This window comes from Alligator mississippiensis, chromosome 3 (assembly GCF_030867095.1).
Source record: "Alligator mississippiensis isolate rAllMis1 chromosome 3, rAllMis1, whole genome shotgun sequence".
NCBI classification, from domain to species: Eukaryota; Metazoa; Chordata; order Crocodylia; family Alligatoridae; genus Alligator; species Alligator mississippiensis.
The window spans coordinates 258,120,858-258,140,791 of record NC_081826.1 but is presented as its reverse complement, the minus strand read 5'-3'; the positions used below and the strand labels follow the sequence as shown (position 1 = coordinate 258,140,791).

The 19,934-nt window shown below is 43.3% G+C and overlaps 1 protein-coding gene across 1 annotated transcript in view; it reads left to right on the top strand.

The window, feature by feature from the left end:
* SERINC5 (serine incorporator 5) overlaps positions 1 to 15,185 on the top strand; it is a 59,568-nt gene extending 44,383 nt beyond the window's left edge. The window contains exons 10-12 of the mRNA XM_014594846.3: positions 4,383 to 4,422; positions 7,762 to 7,909; positions 8,262 to 15,185. Coding sequence (XP_014450332.2) covers positions 4,383 to 4,422; positions 7,762 to 7,909; positions 8,262 to 8,409 — 336 coding nt within the window. The 3' untranslated portion in view covers positions 8,410 to 15,185. The remainder of the gene's footprint in view (positions 1 to 4,382; positions 4,423 to 7,761; positions 7,910 to 8,261) is intronic.
* Positions 15,186 to 19,934: the final 4,749 nt, after the last annotated feature.

Below are 19,934 nucleotides of genomic sequence, written 5' to 3'. Positions count from 1 at the left end.
TAATTCTTTCTAAACTGGGATTTAACTGTTTTCCAGAAGCTTGCATCTTCTCAAGTCAAGATTGCAGTAGGAATATAGAAAGATATATTTGAGTTGCAGGAAATGCTGATTTGAAAAATATTCGAGAAGGGCAAAATATGATCAAAAGTATTAGAGTTTTTATGTCAGAGCTTGTTGAAGGTCTCCAAACCATTCACTTGCTGGTGTGTTGTATTCTTCCCCATGGCCCTTCTTCTTGGTATCCTTACAGGGAAGGACACATTATGGATTCATAGATTTCATAGACATTAGGGCTGGAAGGGACCTCGGAAGATCATTGAGTCCAGCCCCTGCCCAAAGGGCAGGAAGTCAGCTGGAGTCATAGGATCCCAGCAAGGTAAGCATCCAGTTTCATCTTGAAGGCGTTCAATGAAGGCGCTTGAACCACCTCCGGTGGCAGGCTGTTCCAGACCTTGGGGGCTCGGACAGTAAAGAAATTCTTCCTTATGTCCAGCCTGAAACGATCTTGAAGTAGTTTGTGACCATTCGACCTCGTCATCCCTTGGGGCGCTCTGGTGAACAAACGTTCCCCCAGATACTGGTGGTCACCCCTGATAAACTTGTAGGTGGCCATCAGATCACCCCTGAGCCTGCGCTTTTCCAGGCTAAAGAGCCCCAGGGCTCTCAGCCTGTCATCGTAGGGTCTGCTTCCCTGACCTCTGATCATGCGCGTGGCTCTTCTCTGGACTCTCTCAAGCTTCTCCACATCCTTTTTGAATTGTGGAGCCCAAAACTGGACACAGTACTCCAGCTGCGGCTTCACTAAGGCCGAGTACAGGGGGAGAATGACATCCCAGGATTTGCTTGAGAAGCATCTATGGATGCAAGCCAGCGTTTTGGTCGCTTTACTAGCCGCAGCATCGCATTGCAGGCTCATGTTCATCTTGTGGTCAATGATGACCCCCACGTCTCTTTCTTCCATAGTGCTAGCCAACATAGCACTGCTGAGCCTATAAGGATGCTGCGGGTTTTTCTTCCCAAGGTGGAGAACCTTGCATTTATCAGTGTTGAACACCATCAGATTCTCGTCCGCCCACTTGCTGAGCCTGTCCAGGTCAGCCTGGATCACCCACCTGTCTTCTGGTGTGGATGCTTTGCCCCAAAGTTTGGTGTCATTGGCGAGCTTGGCCAGTCCGCTTCTGACTCCAGTGTCCACATCATTAATGAAGATGTTGAACAGTATGGGTCCAAGGACAGAACCTTGGGGGACCCCACTGGTCACAGGACACCACGATGAGTGACTTCCATCAATTACTACCCTCTGGGTCCGACCCCGGAGCCAATTTTCCAGCCAGTGGATCGTGGAAGACCCAAGGCGACAATTGGCCAGTTTCTCCAAGAGGCGATCATGGGACACCAGATCGAAGGCTTTTTTGAAGTCAAGATATATGACATCAATCTCTTCTCCCTTGTCCAGGTGATAGGTCACCTGATCGTAGAAGGAAATGAGATTGGTCAAGCAAGACTTACCCGCAACAAACCCGTGCTGGCTATCCCTTAAGATGTTGACATTGGCCAGTCCATTAAGGATGGCCTCCTTAATAAACTTTTCTAAGATCTTCCCCGGGATAGAAGTCAGGCTAATGGGCCTATAGTTAGCCGGATCCACTTTCCTCCCTTTCTTGAAGATAGGCACCACGTTGGCCTTCTTCCAGTCTTTGGGCACTACACCAGAGCGCCAAGAGTTTTCAAAGATCCGTGCTAGAGGCTGGGCTATGATGCTTGCCAGCTCCTTGAGTACCCTGGGGTGAAGATTGTCAGGGCCGGCTGACTTGAAGGTATCCAGCTTCTCAAGATGTTCCTTCAGAAAGTCAGCATTAATGGAGGGCAGGGGATCTGTCCTCCATTAATGGAGCATTAATGGAGAAGTATAATAAATTAATTTGTCATGCTAGGTAGCAAAAATAAGCAATTACTTTCCATACATACACTTAATAGCTTCACATTTAAAAGGCACACTATAATGAATGTCATCAGTTCCTATTATAAAAGGCTGAATTCCTGCTTCCATGCTAGCCCCCTTTTGCTTGTTAGTTGCTGCAACTTCTCTTGGGTCACAATGGACATATGTGTTCATACTCTCCATGCTCATCCATCTTTCAGTAAAGACAAAGTGACTTGAACCACTTACTACATGTGAGCATTCTGAAAACCCAAGTTCTCCAAATCCTTTTGCTCAAAAATGTGTGCACTTTGCAAACTTAATGACTCAACCTGCAAAATTAGTTACATTTTAAAAATATTTTAGACCTGAAGACTTAAATCACTGGGTAGTGTAAAAATCTGCTTTCTGGCAGTCCTGAATGTTCTCTAGAATGGAGGCTCTCTTTCAGCTTTCAAAAAGTGTTGCTTCTAGCCTTTCTCAGTTGCAGTGTAAATATACTACAGTAACGAACTTTGAGCACGTGACAAGCAGGCATGCCGTGTTTATTTTTTACATGTAAAAAGTGATAAATACCGGTATATGACACAATTCTTTGGAGAATAGCAGCTCTTGCTTACTGCTGAATCTCAAGTAGATACTATCAGCATTACACCTAGCAAGTGGTTAGTACTTTAGGACTGTGTTTGCATGTGTGCCTAATGGTGACCCTCTGTGTTTGATTCCTATGCATACTTGTTGCCTGCTTGACAGTCATTTGTGCAGACTTTGACCTACAGTCCAGGTCTTCTCATTGTGAGAGGTTGAAGCGGTTAAGCTCTTGTGTGTGTGTAGAATGCACTTTGCTGAATGGAAGAGGCAGGCACTAGCTGGCACAGCTAGTCTGTCTGGTAAACATGGGTCATGCCTGAAGAGGTCGAACAGTTGAGCTAGAGCACTCAACAATAGAATTACTTCTAGATCATTTGGGTTTAAAGAGCTGTACAAGAACTGTTGCCCATTGCCAGTCATTTCTTTACATTTTACATGCAACTAATTGCGTTCTGATTGTCTTCCCTGTGATAAAAGGCTTTTGTCTTCTGCCCAGAAATGTAAACACGATTCTGCAGCTGCGTGTGTTGTACAGAGTCTTTCACCACCTAAACTACAGACAATTTAGCATTATGAAGGGCTACTTGTATGCATGCCAACAGTACTAATTGCATCAGTTAATGTTTCAAGCCCTGAATTTCTGACAAAAGCATCTGAAGAAAAAGCACTTTCTTTGGGAGGAACCTGGCATTCATTTCAGGATCTTGTGGGCGTATAATAGAAGCTAAAGGCAGAAGCTATTGTCTAAGTTTACTTTAAAAGCAAGAAGCCTGTTAAGCCAAACCATTGGAAAATCACGTATTTTCCTTATTCAAATAAGCTACTAGGCAGTTAAGCAGGACATCTGCTGTTCGTGTCTCTGTATGTAGAGATTATATTTAATTATGCATATTCTATAGGAAAACGCTTGTCTCTACTTTCCGTTAATAGACATTACAAACTTGAAAGTACCCACATACATTTCTTGCTATGTGATCTTTATTGGCCTAAAAATCTTTAAATAGCAATGGCAGCACAACAAATATTGGAGCTGTATGAAAATGCTAACATGCTTCTGCCATAAAATATGTGCAGAAGCATAAAATAGGGGAAATGCACAATAAAGATGTAATCTTATGTATTAAGGGGTGCGTCTACAAATGTGTGGACTGTGCAGTTGTTACTGCACAGTCATGATGCTACATGGGTTTTTTCCCATGCTGCTGCACAGTAGTGTTGGCATAACGTTTTGGGCCCGGCGACATAGCATCTCATGTAGACGCACCCAACAGATAATGGAAATGGGGGAAAAGGGATGGAAATAAACAAATGTATTTTGGAAGTATCTGTGCCACCAGTGAAGAAAAGCTTCTAAATTAAGACATGACATTTGTCAAAAAATTTATTTTCTTGCTTAAGTAAAAATATTATAAACTTTTATTGTTCTACCCCTGACTCCAGCCCTCCAACTACTAAAATTCATTAGCAGCCTAGTTACATTTTTCTCTCTTCCAACTGCAGTCCTGCCAGATGTGGTAGGAACCCCTGCAATTTAATTGTCCTTGTGTCATCCTTTCAATAAAGAAATGTTATTTAAACATTTACAAGTCTGAGGAGCCGACTACAGTGCCCAGCCATCTTATAACACAGCTCCACTGTAGCTATATGACACGGTTGCAATTTGGATGTTGGGTCTTGGATAATGTAAAATGATCACGTGCAATATTTCCTCATAGTTAATTGGCATCAAGCCTTATTAAGGAGCTTCCTGGTTTTTCCTGATAAGTACAAACCTCCAGTTTTAAGCTTAAATTAAAATAGACTGTTGTCCTTTGTCAAGAGAAGGCTGTTTCTCTTATTGCATAAAGTCTCAATTTGGTGTCTCTCACAGGTGGCTCGTTGCTGCTTCTGCTGTACACCTGATGGAGATGGTAATCATGAATTCCCTATATCTTTTACTTGGGTATGGCTTTCAACATTTAGACCAAATCAGAAAAATATGAAAGCAAGGATTTCTGTGCAACCCCATGCACTCCTTAATCTGATAATGAACTGAGACTGCTTCAGCAGCATGAAGAACCTAGAAAATAAACTAAAACCAACCTGAATTTTTCTCCAATTAAGAGAAGTTTCTATTCTTGCCTATGTGGTTAATCTGTTGTTAGATTTTCTGCATTACATGTAACAGCACAAGAAGGGAAATATTTCAGTAAAAGAAGTAAAACCACGGGGTTATTAATTACTTGCAGTCCATGTTTTAAAGAAACAATCAAAGAGGAATCTTGGCTCTTAACACTGGTAGGTAGAAAAAGGGAGTGTCTTTTTGTGTCTGCCAAACTTGTGTGTTCAGCCTTTGTGAGTCAGCCTCAGCTCCTTCTCAGTTGGTGTAGAACAGTGATTCTCAACTGGGTGATGCAAGCTGCTTAGAAGGGTGCCATGTTGCCTGGCTCCTGTGAGGAGGTAAGCGCTGGCTCCTCCATATGCTGGGCATCCCAAGTCCATCCAGCACCATTCACCATAGCCCTTCCCAGCAACTCTGGGAGCATGAGAGGAGCAGGGGAATGAGCTGAGCTGAAAAGCTCAACCCCTACTTCCCAGCAGCCCCAGTGCCAACTGCCCCCATGATCTGAGCAGCATGCTTTGCTGCAGGTGGATGTAGGGCCACTCTTCTTCAGCCTGGATCATTCCCCAACTCCTCCTGTACTCCCAGAGTTGCTGGGAAGGGCCATGGAGAATGGTATCTCTGGTTATTGGCATTCGAGTCCCTGGAGGAGCAGCTGTGCTGGCAGGAGCAGCACTCATCCCCTCAGATAGAGAGGGAGGGGCTGGATGGGGGTGGGGGCAAGAGTGAGGCATGGATCTGCCCTTGCTGCCTTCACCTGGCAACAGTCTCTGTACCAGCAGCCACTGTCATGCTGCAGGAACAGGTGCCTCCTTCAGGGATCTAATGACCGACCCATAAGCTACCCAATATGTCCTACCAAGCAGCCCCTGCCAGTGTTGTGCACCACCTCCTGCCATACTGTTAGGGATGCCCTGCCCTCCTGTAAAGGGTTCCACAGGGTAGAAGAATGTAAGTGCACTAAGAAGTACATGTCTTTAAATGGGGTGCTGCTAAATTTTCAAAAATTATGGGTGGGGAGCAGGAGGCTGGAGTCTAAATAGGTTGAGAACCATTGGTGTAGAAGGACCAATGGAAAACCAGTTAGTGCACCCATGGGCTGCAGCCCAATACTGCTGGGACTTTCACTGTGGAATTGGGAAGTGGGCTGTGAGACCTGTACAGTGCCTAGAACAGTGGTTCTCAGCCATTTTAGACTCAAGATGCCTCTTGGAAAATGCTAGTTCTTAGCTTTCCCTTGGTTTTTTTTGACTGTAGAAAAACAGCAGAGCAATTCTTTCTGAGTTCTTTGCAACAGGACCACAGCTAGTCAGAATATTTTGAAAATGTGAATTCCAGTTTGAAACCTCTGGGTTTATCCTGTGAATCATGTGTAAGACTAGGGACAGACATTACACACAAACTGGTTTAAGTGATCAGAAACTGGTTTAAACCTGTAACAGAACATAAGTTCAGTGCACAAAATCAGTTTGAGATAAATCTGGTTGAATGTAGTATAGGATTTAACTGATTGAGCTCAAACTGGTTTATGCAACTTCTGTCCCAGCCCCCTTCCTGGTTTAAGTTAAATCAGAGTCCCCCAGTATCCCGGCATGCTCTCTGAGCTGGGCAGGGCTCTCTGCTGCAGCAGAGCAGGGCTGGCCTTGCCCCTCTGCTCCCCAGCCCGTGCAGGGACAGGCAGGGGTGGGGGCCTGGCCAGACACTGGCCATGGAAGGGAGCAGGGGAGAGTTTTATTCCCCACCACCCTTCCTCCATCCCACTAGCACAACCTGCATGTCTCCGCTGTCTGCTCCAGCAGCCCCAGGTAGAGGCCTGGAGTGAACTGGCCAGGGAGGGGTTTAATTCCCTCCTCCCTGTCCACAGATCTGCAGCAGTTGGGGGTCCGGCCAGAGGCCGGCCGGTAGGTTCTTTTAGGCAAGGGGGCATCTGGCCAAGGGGGCAGGAGGGGGGCTTATCCTGCTGCTTGGCCCGATGCAGGGAGTGAGTGGTGGCGGCGGTCGGGGCGGCCAGACCTCAGCTGAGGTCCCCCAGGAGCAATGGGGGTAAAGTGGAGAATAACCTCCTGTCCTGTCCTGTCCCCTCACCTGAGGGAAAATGCTGGCTGGTGTTTGGCTGCACCCTGGCCCCACTACTGCAGCAGCAAGGGGGGAGCGCCCAGCGGACCCCAGCCCGGGTCTGTGCTGGTGGGACAGGGTGGGGGGAATTAAACTCCCTCCTGGGCCAGTTCACTCCAAGCTACTATCAGGGCTGGCCACGCTGCCCCCCACATAGCTTCTCTGCAGCCAAGGGCTGCTCTAGCACACCCCAGTTCCTGGCCTGAGCCACTACAAGCCTTTGCCAGCATTTCATGAACATCTGTTCACTTGCAAATTGGTTCAATCTAGGCAGGTTAGACTAACCTGTAAGACTGAATCAATTCAGGCTTTGGCTTTTTGAATGTCTGTCCCTAGCCTAAGTGTCTGCATACCTGGTAGTACTAATATTGTGTGACATCCTGTTTGAGAATCACTGGCCTAGAAGCTCAGGAAGCATGGGCAACTGGTGCCGCCTTAGTCAGGCAGGGCACATGCCCTCCCCTCAGCAACCAGTCAGCGACCACGTGTCAACTGGGGGGTGGTCCTCCCACAGCAAAATTTACCATCCGGTGAGCGGCCGCCCCACTCCCAGAAGTGGCCACGGGGCTTCCGGAAGCAGCTGCAGCCTACACCCGGTGCTCACGCTCCCCAGCTGGCGCTCTAAGGGGGGCACCAGTGCTCCTGCCTGCCCCCCCGCCTCATCACCTGGGTGGGGAGTGCGGCCTGACGGGGGATGCACCAGCACTCTCAGGGGCTGCACGTACATCCCCGTGTACCCCCTACATGTCACCACTTTCAAAAACCCTCCCAGTTGATTTAAGATCTCACTTGGAGGCAACATTTAATCGTGAATTTGTCCTGTTCATTTAAATGATCATTTCAATGAGATGTAAGCACATATCTAAAGTCAAGGAGATGTTTAAGTCTTGTGTTGAATAGGAATACTTGGCTGAATTAGGTGTAAGATTATTCATTTTAATCAGTCTCCTAGGATGTGACTTCTACCACTGTGCCATTCTTTGTTTGAATTGTGAAGAAACTTTTTTCTTGTCTTGTTTCCTGTTTCATACAGCTGATACGGAGGAGCATGCTGTAAAAAGGGGAGGTCAGACTGTAATTTATGATGAAAAGAAAGCCACTGTGTACAGTTATGCCTACTTCCACTTCATTTTCTTCTTGGCTTCTCTTTATGTGATGATGACAGTAACCCACTGGTTTCAGTAAGTACATTTTGAAAAATTTAAAGGGTAAGACATTGAGTGTTAATGTCGCATTAATTGGGCACTCCGTTTTTGGATCTTCAGATCTATTCCCATAACTGGAGAAGTCTCACAAATCTGGTCCCTTAACTGGAGAGGGGGAAAAGACTGGTTTATCCTGGCTGGTCCCCAAACAAGTTCTCAATCTACACATGTATACTGGCCTCTTTCCCAGTACAAAGTTAGGCTGCTTGAAGTCCGTTATTGTCATAAAAAATAAAAGACGGTTGCAGTCCACAATAGAAGGGTATCTGTTTTAAGTGCTGTGTGGTGGGTGTGTGGGGTTTTAACCTTTTCTCTTCATCTTTCTCAGTTATGAAGAAGCTGAGATTGAAAAAATCTTCAGTGAAAGTTGGTCCATCTTCTGGATTAAGATGATCTCGTGCTGGGTGTGCATCCTGCTCTACTTATGGACTCTCATAGCACCTCTCTGCTGTCCAACCAGACAGTTCTCAGTGTGAAGATTTTCCAGAGCCATTTATTCTGTTATAAGTATACCACATCAGTCATTTTTGATGGAGGTATCATCTCAACCAGGCATATTAATGTGGTGGTTAGTGACTTTTTCTGTCGGAAGAAACTCTAGAGCCGAAGACTTTTATTAAACCATTTTTAACTTTGTAAACAGATGAAGTCCCAAGGAACATGTGTTTAGTCAAAGGTGTTGCAACACTGGTGCAGAAGGGGAAGGAACATGTGTAATGTTGCATATACTAGAAAATGTAAAGGTTTTTGAATAACTGACAATCTTCTATCGAAACAAAAGTAAAACAAAACATAGTGTAAATGCATTTTCCTTCTTGAGAACACCAGGTGCCTTCTAGCCAAAAAAAGTTATTACTAGTACTGTCAGTGACATCTTTTTTTACAAGGAAAGTAATCATGATGCTGATTCAAACTCATCTTGTATTGCACACCAATTGATACTAGAATCCAGGAAACTTTTTGACAGAAGCATCTACGTGAAAAAATAGCAGATCAATAAGTATTTGACTACAGTGGGAGTTGGGCAAAGCATCTGCTCAAAAATGGCTTCTCTTACTCAATATATTAAGTTATTGTAAACATGGAATGAGAAAAATGTATCAATGGCTATAGAAATATTTATTATATTAACCAAAAGGCACCTTTTAATTAGTTTATTATATGAGAAGAGTGGTGAAATGGATTTTAAACATTCAGAGATTATAGATACTGTACAAGAAAATAGTGGTAAAAACCTCTCAATTCAAACATCTATGTAAGCAAAATATTTATGTAATTCAAGAACTGGTCCAGTTGTCAACAAAGGATTAATGCTGTCTGTGCAGCTGATAGTCTAATGTAGTTCTGAGGGATTTGCTTTGTAAGTGCCGGCTGAGTGCAGGCTGAGAAGTTTATCCAGGGATATTATGCAGGGTACATCCTTGATTCTTTCTTTTTTTTCCTTTCTAAATTGAATGTGTATCACTGACAGAGGAAGTGCTGAGCAAATGTAAGTGAATGTTTCCAGTCACTCTTAAACCTCAAAAATGAAAGTTTAAGGGTATATTAACCTGAACATTATTTCTTTCTTATCTCTATCTAAATATTTCCTTTGCCACAGCCTCATTTTTCTGTCTTCCCTACTCACTTTGTTATGCTTTAAAGTTCAGTGATGATCAGCAAAAGGGACTGTGCATAATGCCTTCTTCTTATTCAACCTGCCTTCTTATTCAACAGACCTGTGCACATTTCCTGGGATATAAACTTATTACTTTTCTACTCCTCTTGGCTGTTCTGGGACAACAGCACTATGGGGGTGGGAGCTAGAATATTTTAATTACACATTTTCTCAGAGACTGGATAGCTCTTATTCCATTTTCAGAATCCTCATTGCTAGAATTTGGGCTAGCGATTTAACAACCAAATCTCAGCATGAATAGAACATCCTTGATCAGGAAAATTACCTGCTTGGTGAACATTGTAAGATTCAGTGTCATTTTAGTTGCTTTTTATGATAGAAGTATACTTGAAAGACTTCAGTTGCTAAATAGATGAAATATAATTTGAAGCTTCTGAATGTCCTAGGTTTTAAGTGCAACTATTTACTATAAAATTTAAAAAATCCATCAACTGTGATACAGCAAGAAGTGACCAGTTCTGGGCTGGCATGTCTCACTCTCAGTAGCTATAGTGTAATGTAGAAAAGCACAATATATTGAGACAAGTGGTTTGTCAACTTGCCATCATGCCTTGATCATTCTATATTGCAATAACTGTGGCAGTTATTTTACTGCACAGCTGATAAATTGTCATCTGCTGGGGGACTTGTTCTGTGAACACTTTCTCTCTGGTGTTCTCACTGTGCCTACCTGGGCACTGAGGTGTATCTCCTTCCTGCCTGACTGTCTCCTCCTAAACCTCTTCCATAAACAAGCCTTACTCAAATGCAGCCTACCATCCACGATGGCTCCCAGTATTGCATTCTAGCAGTTCAGATCAACACGAATGTTCTTTAAACTAAAAACATCATTTAAACACAGTAAAAACAAACTTATCTGTCTTTTGGGAGAGACTGGACACCACTTGGCCCCAAGTCATCTAAGTTAAGCAGTTTCAGGCTTCTCCTTAGAGCTGAGAGGGGGAGGCTGGGGTTCTGTCCAATTTGGAGCCTAGAAGGGTTGAAATACTCCAAGCACTTGCATACTCCTTCCACTAGCAAAGTCTGCAAACTTGGCACAGTTCTAGAGACACATACGGCCTTTCCCTTTGTTCTGAAGAGTTTCCATAGCCTCAAAATTCCCACTCTGCTGTGATTTGATGGAGGATTTCTTCTCTCAGGAAGTGAATCTGGTCTTTTCTCCTCCCATTTAGACCTCGCTAAATAAATAAATGAAAAGTAGTGTAAATAAATGTTGCTGTTAAGGGAATGGCATATAAGTAGTTTTGTGCATTCTGATTGGTTTTATTTCCATTGTGGGGCCTATACAGATAGCCCCTCGTACCAGCTATGAACTCTGGGAGGGTGCTGTGAGTCTAGCCAAGCAGATCTCTGCACCAGCAGGTTATGCATTTACAATCTAGTACAGCCCCTCTTTCAGGCAAGAGCGTAAGAGTCCTGAGATGAGACTGTTTGTTTGGGTGCCTTGCCCAAACTGTAACAGTAACTGTAGACACTAGGGCGGGGTTAGCAAGGTATGGCCTGTGAGTTGGATCCAGCCCATGAAGCCACAGGGCTTAGCCTGTGCTGGGACCAGGCAGCTGGAAGCTATGTCTGTGCTGCTGCCTTTTCTCTTGCTCCCTGCCTGTAGTGTGGATGTAGCTTCAAGCCTGTGAGGTGCTGTGCTGCAGCTGGAATGTGGAAAGTGGGGGCTGGCAGCAAGCTTCCAGCTGCCCAGTCCCTGCACAGCTCCCCAGCAGGGTGGAAGCTGCACCTATGCTGCGGCCAGGGAGCTGGGGGAAGTGCACACGCACATGCACGCGCTCTCTCTAGCATGCATTGCTGGAGCCACCCAGCTCACTTTGAACCAGGTTGTTCTAGCCTATGGCTTGTTAAAAGTCCCCAGTCAATGTGCTAGGATGTGAGTGACTGAACTGATATAATAGACATGACCGATTCATTTTAAAGTAAACTTTAAAGTCATTTATTGCCAAAATGTCTGGCTGAGCTTATTAGCTGAGCTATATGTTACAGAAATTAGAAGCACCTTGTGGAGTTTCAAATTCTTCTGGTTTGGTACTAGAACTGTGAACCACTATTGAGATGCAGAGAATTCCTTATACAAGCACCTGTACAGGTAGCCTTGCAGTTCTGTATTTAAATTTATAAAAAACAAAGTTTTAATGATTTAAATACCAGTGTGTTTGTAGTATGAAACAACCCCTAGCCAGATTACTCCAGACCAGAGAAGGTCAGCTAGTATACTGAATTATGGTGTTAATATCGTTAATCATTCTTTGTATCTGATGGGCTGAATCTCTTCAATCATTGCCCATAAAATGGATCATCTCTATAGGGTATCTTCATCTTGGCCAACTGAAGGTTTTAGTCAGATTCAGAAATCCAATCCAAAAGCAGTATCTCTCTGCAATTACACTTTTTGTATGCATATTTGCATTCTCCTTGTAGTTTAGATTAGATTATTTAGGGAAATAGCTATTTCCTACAGAAGAAATTATGGTTGCAGAAAGGATAAACCTGTAAGGCACCAGCAACTCTGCCTGCTCAGTGCTTGCTGCCGTGGTCTCTCCTTGTACAGGTCTTCCATGTATATGAGTCGGGGTCCTGCTCTGGGGGACTTCCTCAACTTAGTTTTTGAGGTGTCCAGGATGAAGGATAACTAAGATCTTGCCCTCCCTCCTGAATCCAGGATCCCCACAGATTTAGTTCAGCTCATCTGGGGTTCAGCATATACCATACTGAAGGAGGCCTCCATTTCTTGAGAGAACCAAAGGCTTCTTGAAAGTTCCAAGATTGTAAATTTGATCCTGAATACTTTTCTTCGTTGTAGCTGAAAATCTAATTGAACTTGGAATAATCATTCATTCCCTTGTTTTTGTGATTAGTTTGCCAAGAAAGCCATTGTGGTTGCCCCAGTTCACTTTTAGCTTCATCTCAAATAGAAGCCAAGGTGACCTTTGAGAGCAAGCCTCTGAACCCAAACATCTAGATTGCAAAACAAGGTAAAAAAACCTTTACTAGAAATCCTGGAGAAGCAAAAGGATTTGTCTCCTATACTGCAGTTGCCCTCAGTGTGACAGGTCCTCAAGGTATTCAGGCCCTTCTAACAGGTAGGTACTGAAAGGAGAAGTGCTTTATTGTTGGAAATAAAAATTGTGCTTACAATTGCAAGGACTGTAAAACACTTTATGTTCAGACTCTATTTAAAATTGACTGGCCTTTATAAAATATATTATGCTTTTCCATTTAATTTAGTTAAAGCCTAATTGGATAGTCTGGATTTTTTCAGTAGACCAATCAGAATGCTTCCATTTTGTCCCACTGAAACACATTGAGGAAGGAAGCTTTGGAAGCAAGCTGCTTTCCTGAAACGGGTAATTTATTGTTGCTATCCTGTAAGTAGTGCAGAGGTCTTTTCCTCTCCTAATCATAAACACTGCACGTTATTTATTTATTTATTATGTAGCACCTTTTGCAAACTCCAAATGCGTTTATGAAGTTGCAAGCTATGCACCTATAAAGATAATTCTCCTTGCCTTTAATGCCTTTAATGGGGGCAAATACTTCTATCAGGAAAACAACTACATCATTAAAAAATTAGTTTCTGGTAAAACATTTTTCCAATCAATGCATCAGGAGAATGTATGTAATTAGCATGTGCTCACCCTGCTTTAATTAGACCAACAGCCTGTGATGTTCTAAAACCTGTCGTGGAACTTTTGATTGGATCAGTATCCAAATAACCCACTGATTTATTTTCTTTTTTCTTTTACTACTTCTAACACTGTTCAGTTCTGTCCAAAACGAGATTAAAACCCAATATGATGACAGTCCACGTGTATTTATTGTCTGAGCTGGCCTAAGGAGAAATGGCACCCTGGGCGAACTTGTATTTTGGTGTCTCCCTCCTGGTGCATTGCCCACCCCCTGCCCTCCAGGTCAGCAGCACTTCAGGTTGTTTCATTCTCCAGAAATATTCTTATTTCTCCTCCTTATGGTCTGTGGATCCCAGTTTGCATAGCCAGCTCTCCCCGGTGAGAGAAGTTCCTAACCTACATAAAAGTGGCCAAATCCTTACTTGACCCCTAAAACTGAGGTGTTTTTAATGATGGTAAACCTCAAAGAGTGCTTCTCTCACTAATAAGTCTCTTATCTGCTGGATGAGGTAAAAGCTGGAGCAGGGTCTTGAATGAGAAATGTGAATCAGTGCTAGTATTTAAAACTGACTCAGCTGTGCTAAGATGACTTATTTCTGATGCCTGTAATGGAGTCTAGTCCCATTCCCTATAACCTCTTGGAAGGAGGGAAATGTATCATGAATGCAGTGGATTTTATTTAGTTTTTATAGTTTTGTATAAACTTTGTCTCTTGATACTGGTGCTTTACATGATCCTGTCAAAGGGAATCGCAGGGATCGTGCATGGCTTACTGTTTTGACTCCTATTTTTGTACTTCTGATACCTAAAGGGCACAGCACCCACAAAGGGGGAGCGTTCAGAGATTATTGAACTGACACACGTGTGCCCGTACCAGTAGAGTCCTTAAGTTCAATGGCTGAGACTGGCATGGTGACTCGCGTTCTAACATCCGAGGATAGTTTGGAGGTTTGAATAAGACCTTAAACCTATTTACCTTACTAATCACAAGGATTTCTGGTATGACTTAAAAGCTGTTCCACAGCTCTGATGTATTATAATGAAATGATAGTGTATAGTTATTTAGTATTTAAAATAAATTGGCTTTTTTTTCCCCAAGTCACTTTGATTGCTTTGACTACTGTAGATCATAAGCCATTTGCACAAATATTTTAAGAAATGTGGTTGTCAGTTTGGGAACCTTTCCAGCATCCTAACAAATGCTCTGGAAGTTTTGGGCAGTCAGATTTGTGGGGTGCAACACTAACTGTATTTTTGCCAAAGAGTTTTCATTCTGAAGCCAAGACAACATTTGGACGGCTATAAAGAAATCATGTAATTCATACTGTCATTTTATTTTTCCCTTATTGAAATATACCCAGGTTTTTAAATATTGCTGGGCAGTATTGATGCAAACCTGATGTTAAAAAAGATAACATGGGAAGTATCTTTTCATTTTGAGCCTAGTAACAACATTTATAATATACAAGTTCAAAAGAAATACAAGGTTCATTTGCATATTTTGTATTTAGCACAAATCAGTCCAGTTTAATTTTGTATTCCAGGTTCAAAACTGGATACAAAAGATTAAAAATAACTTTTGTTTTTAATGGCAATTTTTAATTTTAAAATATTTTTTAAAGTTCTTTAATATATCAAAGGAGTTTTTAATCTCTGTATTCTCTTTTTATAAATTGTAGCCCAGTGAAATAGAGGTTTACTAGCTTTAGCTTATTTAACAGTTTATTAATGTTATGATCTCTAGCTATTGTAATACTGTTTTGAATTTTGAGAGCTGTTGAAGATTTCAGAACTTAAGAACAATTCAGTTGTAAACACCTTTGCATTTTTTAAAGCATGTTAATAGTTTTTCTATGAACATTTCTTTTGTACATTGAGTGAATATGGTGTCATAGATTTAATATTTAATGGACCAATAAAGTTCTACTTATGTTTGAAACTCCTGAGAGTTGCTTTGACATGAATAGAGATGCTGGAAATTTAACTGATAATTGAATTAAAATGTCAGTTTTTATTCTAGTTTTGGCAGCAACTGCTTAACACTAGCTCAGGCAAAATTCATTCTTTTTAAACCTCTGATTGGGCTTGGTGATTGAGAAAATACCAGTAGCCTGTCTTGAAACAGGTGGACTTTGTACAGTACCTAAATTAAATACCTAAAATAACTGTATCTGTTAGATGTGACATTTTCACTTTTCTAATCTCATGCCTTCTCTACTCTTTCTGAACAGCAAAGTTGTGGGAGGGGGACATTTTGAGTTGGAAGCCTTGTTGAAGAAAATGGTGCATTTCAGGTGGAACCAGGTGCTTCACAGGGTTAGTTTCCTTACTTACCCCTGTAAAGTAAAGGCAACACTTCTTCTGCCAGCTATGTGGGACAGCTGATGAATGAGTTGAAGAAATGGCACACTTTAAAGTAAGAGATGCAGCACAGCTGAGCAGCCTGTCCGTAATTCAGCCACCCCCTATGAATTACGTAGGTTGTGAACCACCTGGATACAAATGAGCCAAGTATCTCTGTTACCTGTTGCTGTTGCCCGCTGTGTGTCTTCTACCCAGCTCTGCTCTAGTCTTCCCTTAGCTGTTTCAGCTGCACTCTGCTTCTTGGTGTTTGCCACGTTTCTTTGAATTCATTAGGTCTCTACTGCTTATGGGGGCAACATGGAACTATATAGATCCAGTAGCTCTTGCCTTGCCAGCCTCCTGCCTTGGCTAGTTCTGGGATTATATTGGACTGCAACCCTACTCCACTTCAGCAATCTTTTGAAGCACACAGGCAGTTTGAGCAGCACATCAGTCGACTGAATTTTAATGGCGACAGATGTGGGGAAGGCTGGGGCACAGCAGTGCCCTCTGGCCACACTGCTACAGCAGCTGAATTCTGCCTTTGCCAGTGGAGAGAACATTGTTTGTACTCAGAGTGGTTATGGGGGTTAAATGCTACCAGTCCCTGGGACCCAAACTACAAGAATAACTGCAGTTCAGTACCTCTGGAACAGCTTTCAATTTGGAAAGTGCTCTGTAAAGAAAATGTTAGGTCATTGGAAACATGGCATAACAATCTGTGGAAACTATCAATCTGCAACAGTAGACAGTGGTTAGTCCCCTGAATTACTGACTAGAGCTAGACTCGTAGTTAATCTGAGAGTGCTGCCTGTTCCTTTTTCCACGTTGTCCCAGATAAGCAAGGTGCTCTGCTAGTCAGGATTTCCAAGCAGTTTGCTTCAATTCTTACCTGAATGCATAGGTGAGCTGGTTTCTGTTGCAGTAACTTGGCCATTAGGGAACTTACTGCACTGTCCCAGCACACCAGCCAGCAGTTTTCAGGCCCAAACTAGGCTCAGCAGCATTAGACCTCATTTTATTGGTAGATATATCAGACCGCTTAACGTGCAATCCTGAGGGGAACATAACTGACAACCCCAGGCCCAGCCACAGCACAAGCCTGGCAAGGCAAAAGTTACTGGATCTGCTCAGTCTCACATTGTCCTATTTGGTCAGGAATAGGTGAGGGTTAGGGATGTTTGGAAAATGCTAAGTGCCTTTTATCAGAAATCCCTCTTCCCTGTCCCCACCCTCCAAAAAACACTTAAGAAATTAGAACATGCAGAAACAAATTTTCTGCAAAAACTTACATGATGAGAGAGTTTGTTTTTAGCGACTGATTATGCCGTAGTTCCCACAGCAACCAAGTGGGGTCTATGAGGGCTCTGAGTGTCCCAGCCCCTCAGTCTGAGCCCTGCATCATGAAAGCACAAGAAATGCTGCAGGTTTGAGTTTCAAGTGTTCCCTGTTATCACATGACAAATGGTAGAGTTGCTCAAATCAAAATATGGCAAGATTAAGATAGAAGGGGAAACAGATCAGAACTGGGCAGGCTAAGTGTGGACAAGCAGTGAAGAGAGGAGCTCTTCTTGGAAAATCCATTTTGCGTGTGTCCAGACGTGCATAGCTGCTCGGTTCCCCGGGGACAACTAGCAGCAGTGCACCTTGCACCGCAGCTACTTGTCCCTGGGGAATGCCATGGGACTGCCAGCACTTGTGCTGGCCCCAGCAGCCTTACCTGGGGTCCTGGGGGCCTTGTGGTGCTGCAGCCAAGGCGATCCTGCTGGGCAGAGCCTGGCCAGCAGCCACTGCACAGCTCCAGGTGGCCTGGCTCTGCTTTTCAGCAGCACATGCTGCTGGATAGCCAGGGGTCAAAAAAACCCTGCAGAATAAAAAAACAGCACAGCGCATGCTCAGGCAATGTGCCCTTGCAGCATGGAGAACACCAGACTGTGCAGTATGTGGCGCTCATACTGCACGATTGCACTCATCTAGACGCATCCCTTGGCCTTCGTAGAACATGATACAGAAGCTGCTTGGGATACTTTAATACAAGGGTGTCAAAGATATGGTCGATTAGCTAGATCCAGCCCAAGAAGCAATGTCATCTTGCCCACAAAGCTCCTCATAGGGCTGGAAATTTGCCCTCTGGACAAATCAGTGTTAATTGCTACAGCTTCTAGAAGTGTGGTGGGAAGAGCAACTGCCATGGCTCTAGGAGCTGCAGCAATTAAAGCTGCTGTCATCAAACTTCTGGCCTCAGGAGTCGGATGACATGGCCTCGCACTCCATATCCAGTCCTGTAGACCAGATGATATAGGTCCACAGATTGGCCTTGCCCAAATTACTCAGCCTGAGGGGGTAGGTTGAGTTTGACACCTTTGCTTCAATGTAAACATTTGGGAGCAGGGGCAGTAGGTGTCAGATCTGTGCAGTTGGTAACACTGATATTGCTGACCCCAGGCATATGAATACAGACTCCGGTCTCAAAACTGTAAAGCTTTTAAATATATGGAAGGATTTATTTGCAATTTTTTAAACTATGACAAAGTCTTTTTAAAGTCTTTCTTTACAAATATAAGAACTAGATACTTTATCAACTACCATTGCAAAAAAAAAAAAAAAGTTCTTTCATGTACTCACTTGATCCAGGAGCTCTCTTAAAAAAAAAAAAAAAAAAAAAGCACCAAATGTGGTTCAAATCAAATTCAAAATTGGCAACACTGAAACATAATCAAAGGTTATTCTTACTATCTCTGTGGATTTTAAACTATTGAAACTTCAAATGTAGAGTGGAGTTGGGGGTGCAGGGCATGGGGAACAGGGCAGTGGTAGCTTAGATAGAAGAACTCAGATGTCAGGTAAGCTAGGCCAGACTTCCAGTAGGACCATCTTACTGAGCCCTCTACCAAAGTTAGTGAATATACTACTGAAAAGGCACATGTCAGTCATCCTCTGATGCTCTTTGGGCCAAGTCTGAAGACTAAGCTCTATGACAAAAGTGTGAGATGGGATCCTGGTTCTTGATTGCAAAATCTCAATGTGGCCTCAATGTTACCTATGGTTTCAATAGTGGTCTGTCCATAAACCCATAGCTTCCTGTTTTATAGTGCTCATGAAAGCATTAACCAATTGTGCTACATCTTCAGTGAGATCTCTGATCTTGATGTGTCAAGCTCGTGGTGGCAATCTGTGAACTCAAAGTGTTTGCAGATGGTGCTTACTACTTAGCAGAACTTAGCCTTACATCTGTGTGTGGTAGGGAAGAAATTAAGTCCCATTTTACAGATGTGGAATTTTAACTTATTTAGACTTGCTAAAGGTTGCACACAGAACTGGCTCTATGTTGCAGATACCATGCGTGTGTGGTACCTTGGCCATTCTAGCCCAGGGAAAAACTCCCTAGTGTAACTGTGGGGTGGGAGAATAGAGCACAAATCCTGAGCACCACCTGAGGGGAGGGGTGCCAAAAAAAGATGGGGTGGGGAGGGGGGAAGCTCACCCCAGGGATACTGGATGGGGAGGAGTGAGAAATGCCTGCATGGTGAACATTTTTTCCATGGTGCACCTTTGGTTCCCAGGGCAAAGCCCTAACCATGTGTCTTCAGTTGCCAGTGAATCTGGAGGTATACCCACTGGCTTTTTTTTGGTGAGCCACTTAGGATTTTGTCACAACCAATTGTGGGAAAATGCTTGTCTTTTAAGAAGCATTGTGGGAAGGCACTGGAGGACTATCAACACTCAAGTGAGTTTTGCCTGCCTGCCTTCCCACTGCAAAATCAGTGGGTTCCAGCAGAATTAAATCAGAGCCCAGGCTGTAACCCATACTCTCAGCTAGGCCAACTAAACTGGGTTGAAAATGTGTGGCTTTAAGTCAGTGTGGTGGGTGTTTTTACTTTTTGTTTTTTTTGTGAGAACAGCCATGGGAATAAAAATAAAGCCCTGTTAAGAGCTCAGATTAAACATGCAGTTCAGTATAAATATGGCCTACAGCTTGTTGGGAACAGAGCTTCTCTCAAGCCTAGCCTGAGCTTTACCCACTGAACAAACTTTCTGCAAGTAACTTTGATTCAAAGTGTAGATGATGCAATTGGGGTGGGGGGGGGTGGGGGGGAGAAAAGGCCGTCACCAAGGGGAGTGACCAGTTGATTACAGGGTGGGTGCTGCTATGTGCCTTCTCATACATTGTCGAACAGCTTTCCAAATAAACCATGTTTATGGCTAACATCCCAGGCTACTGTATACTTAAATTTTGTAGCATTTGCCCTAGTTCTGAAAGGCTTAAAACCTGGCTTTTGCTTGGTGTTGACAATTTAGGTAATGACATTTTGACAACTTAAGGAGTTGCTAGACTGCCCTTTTA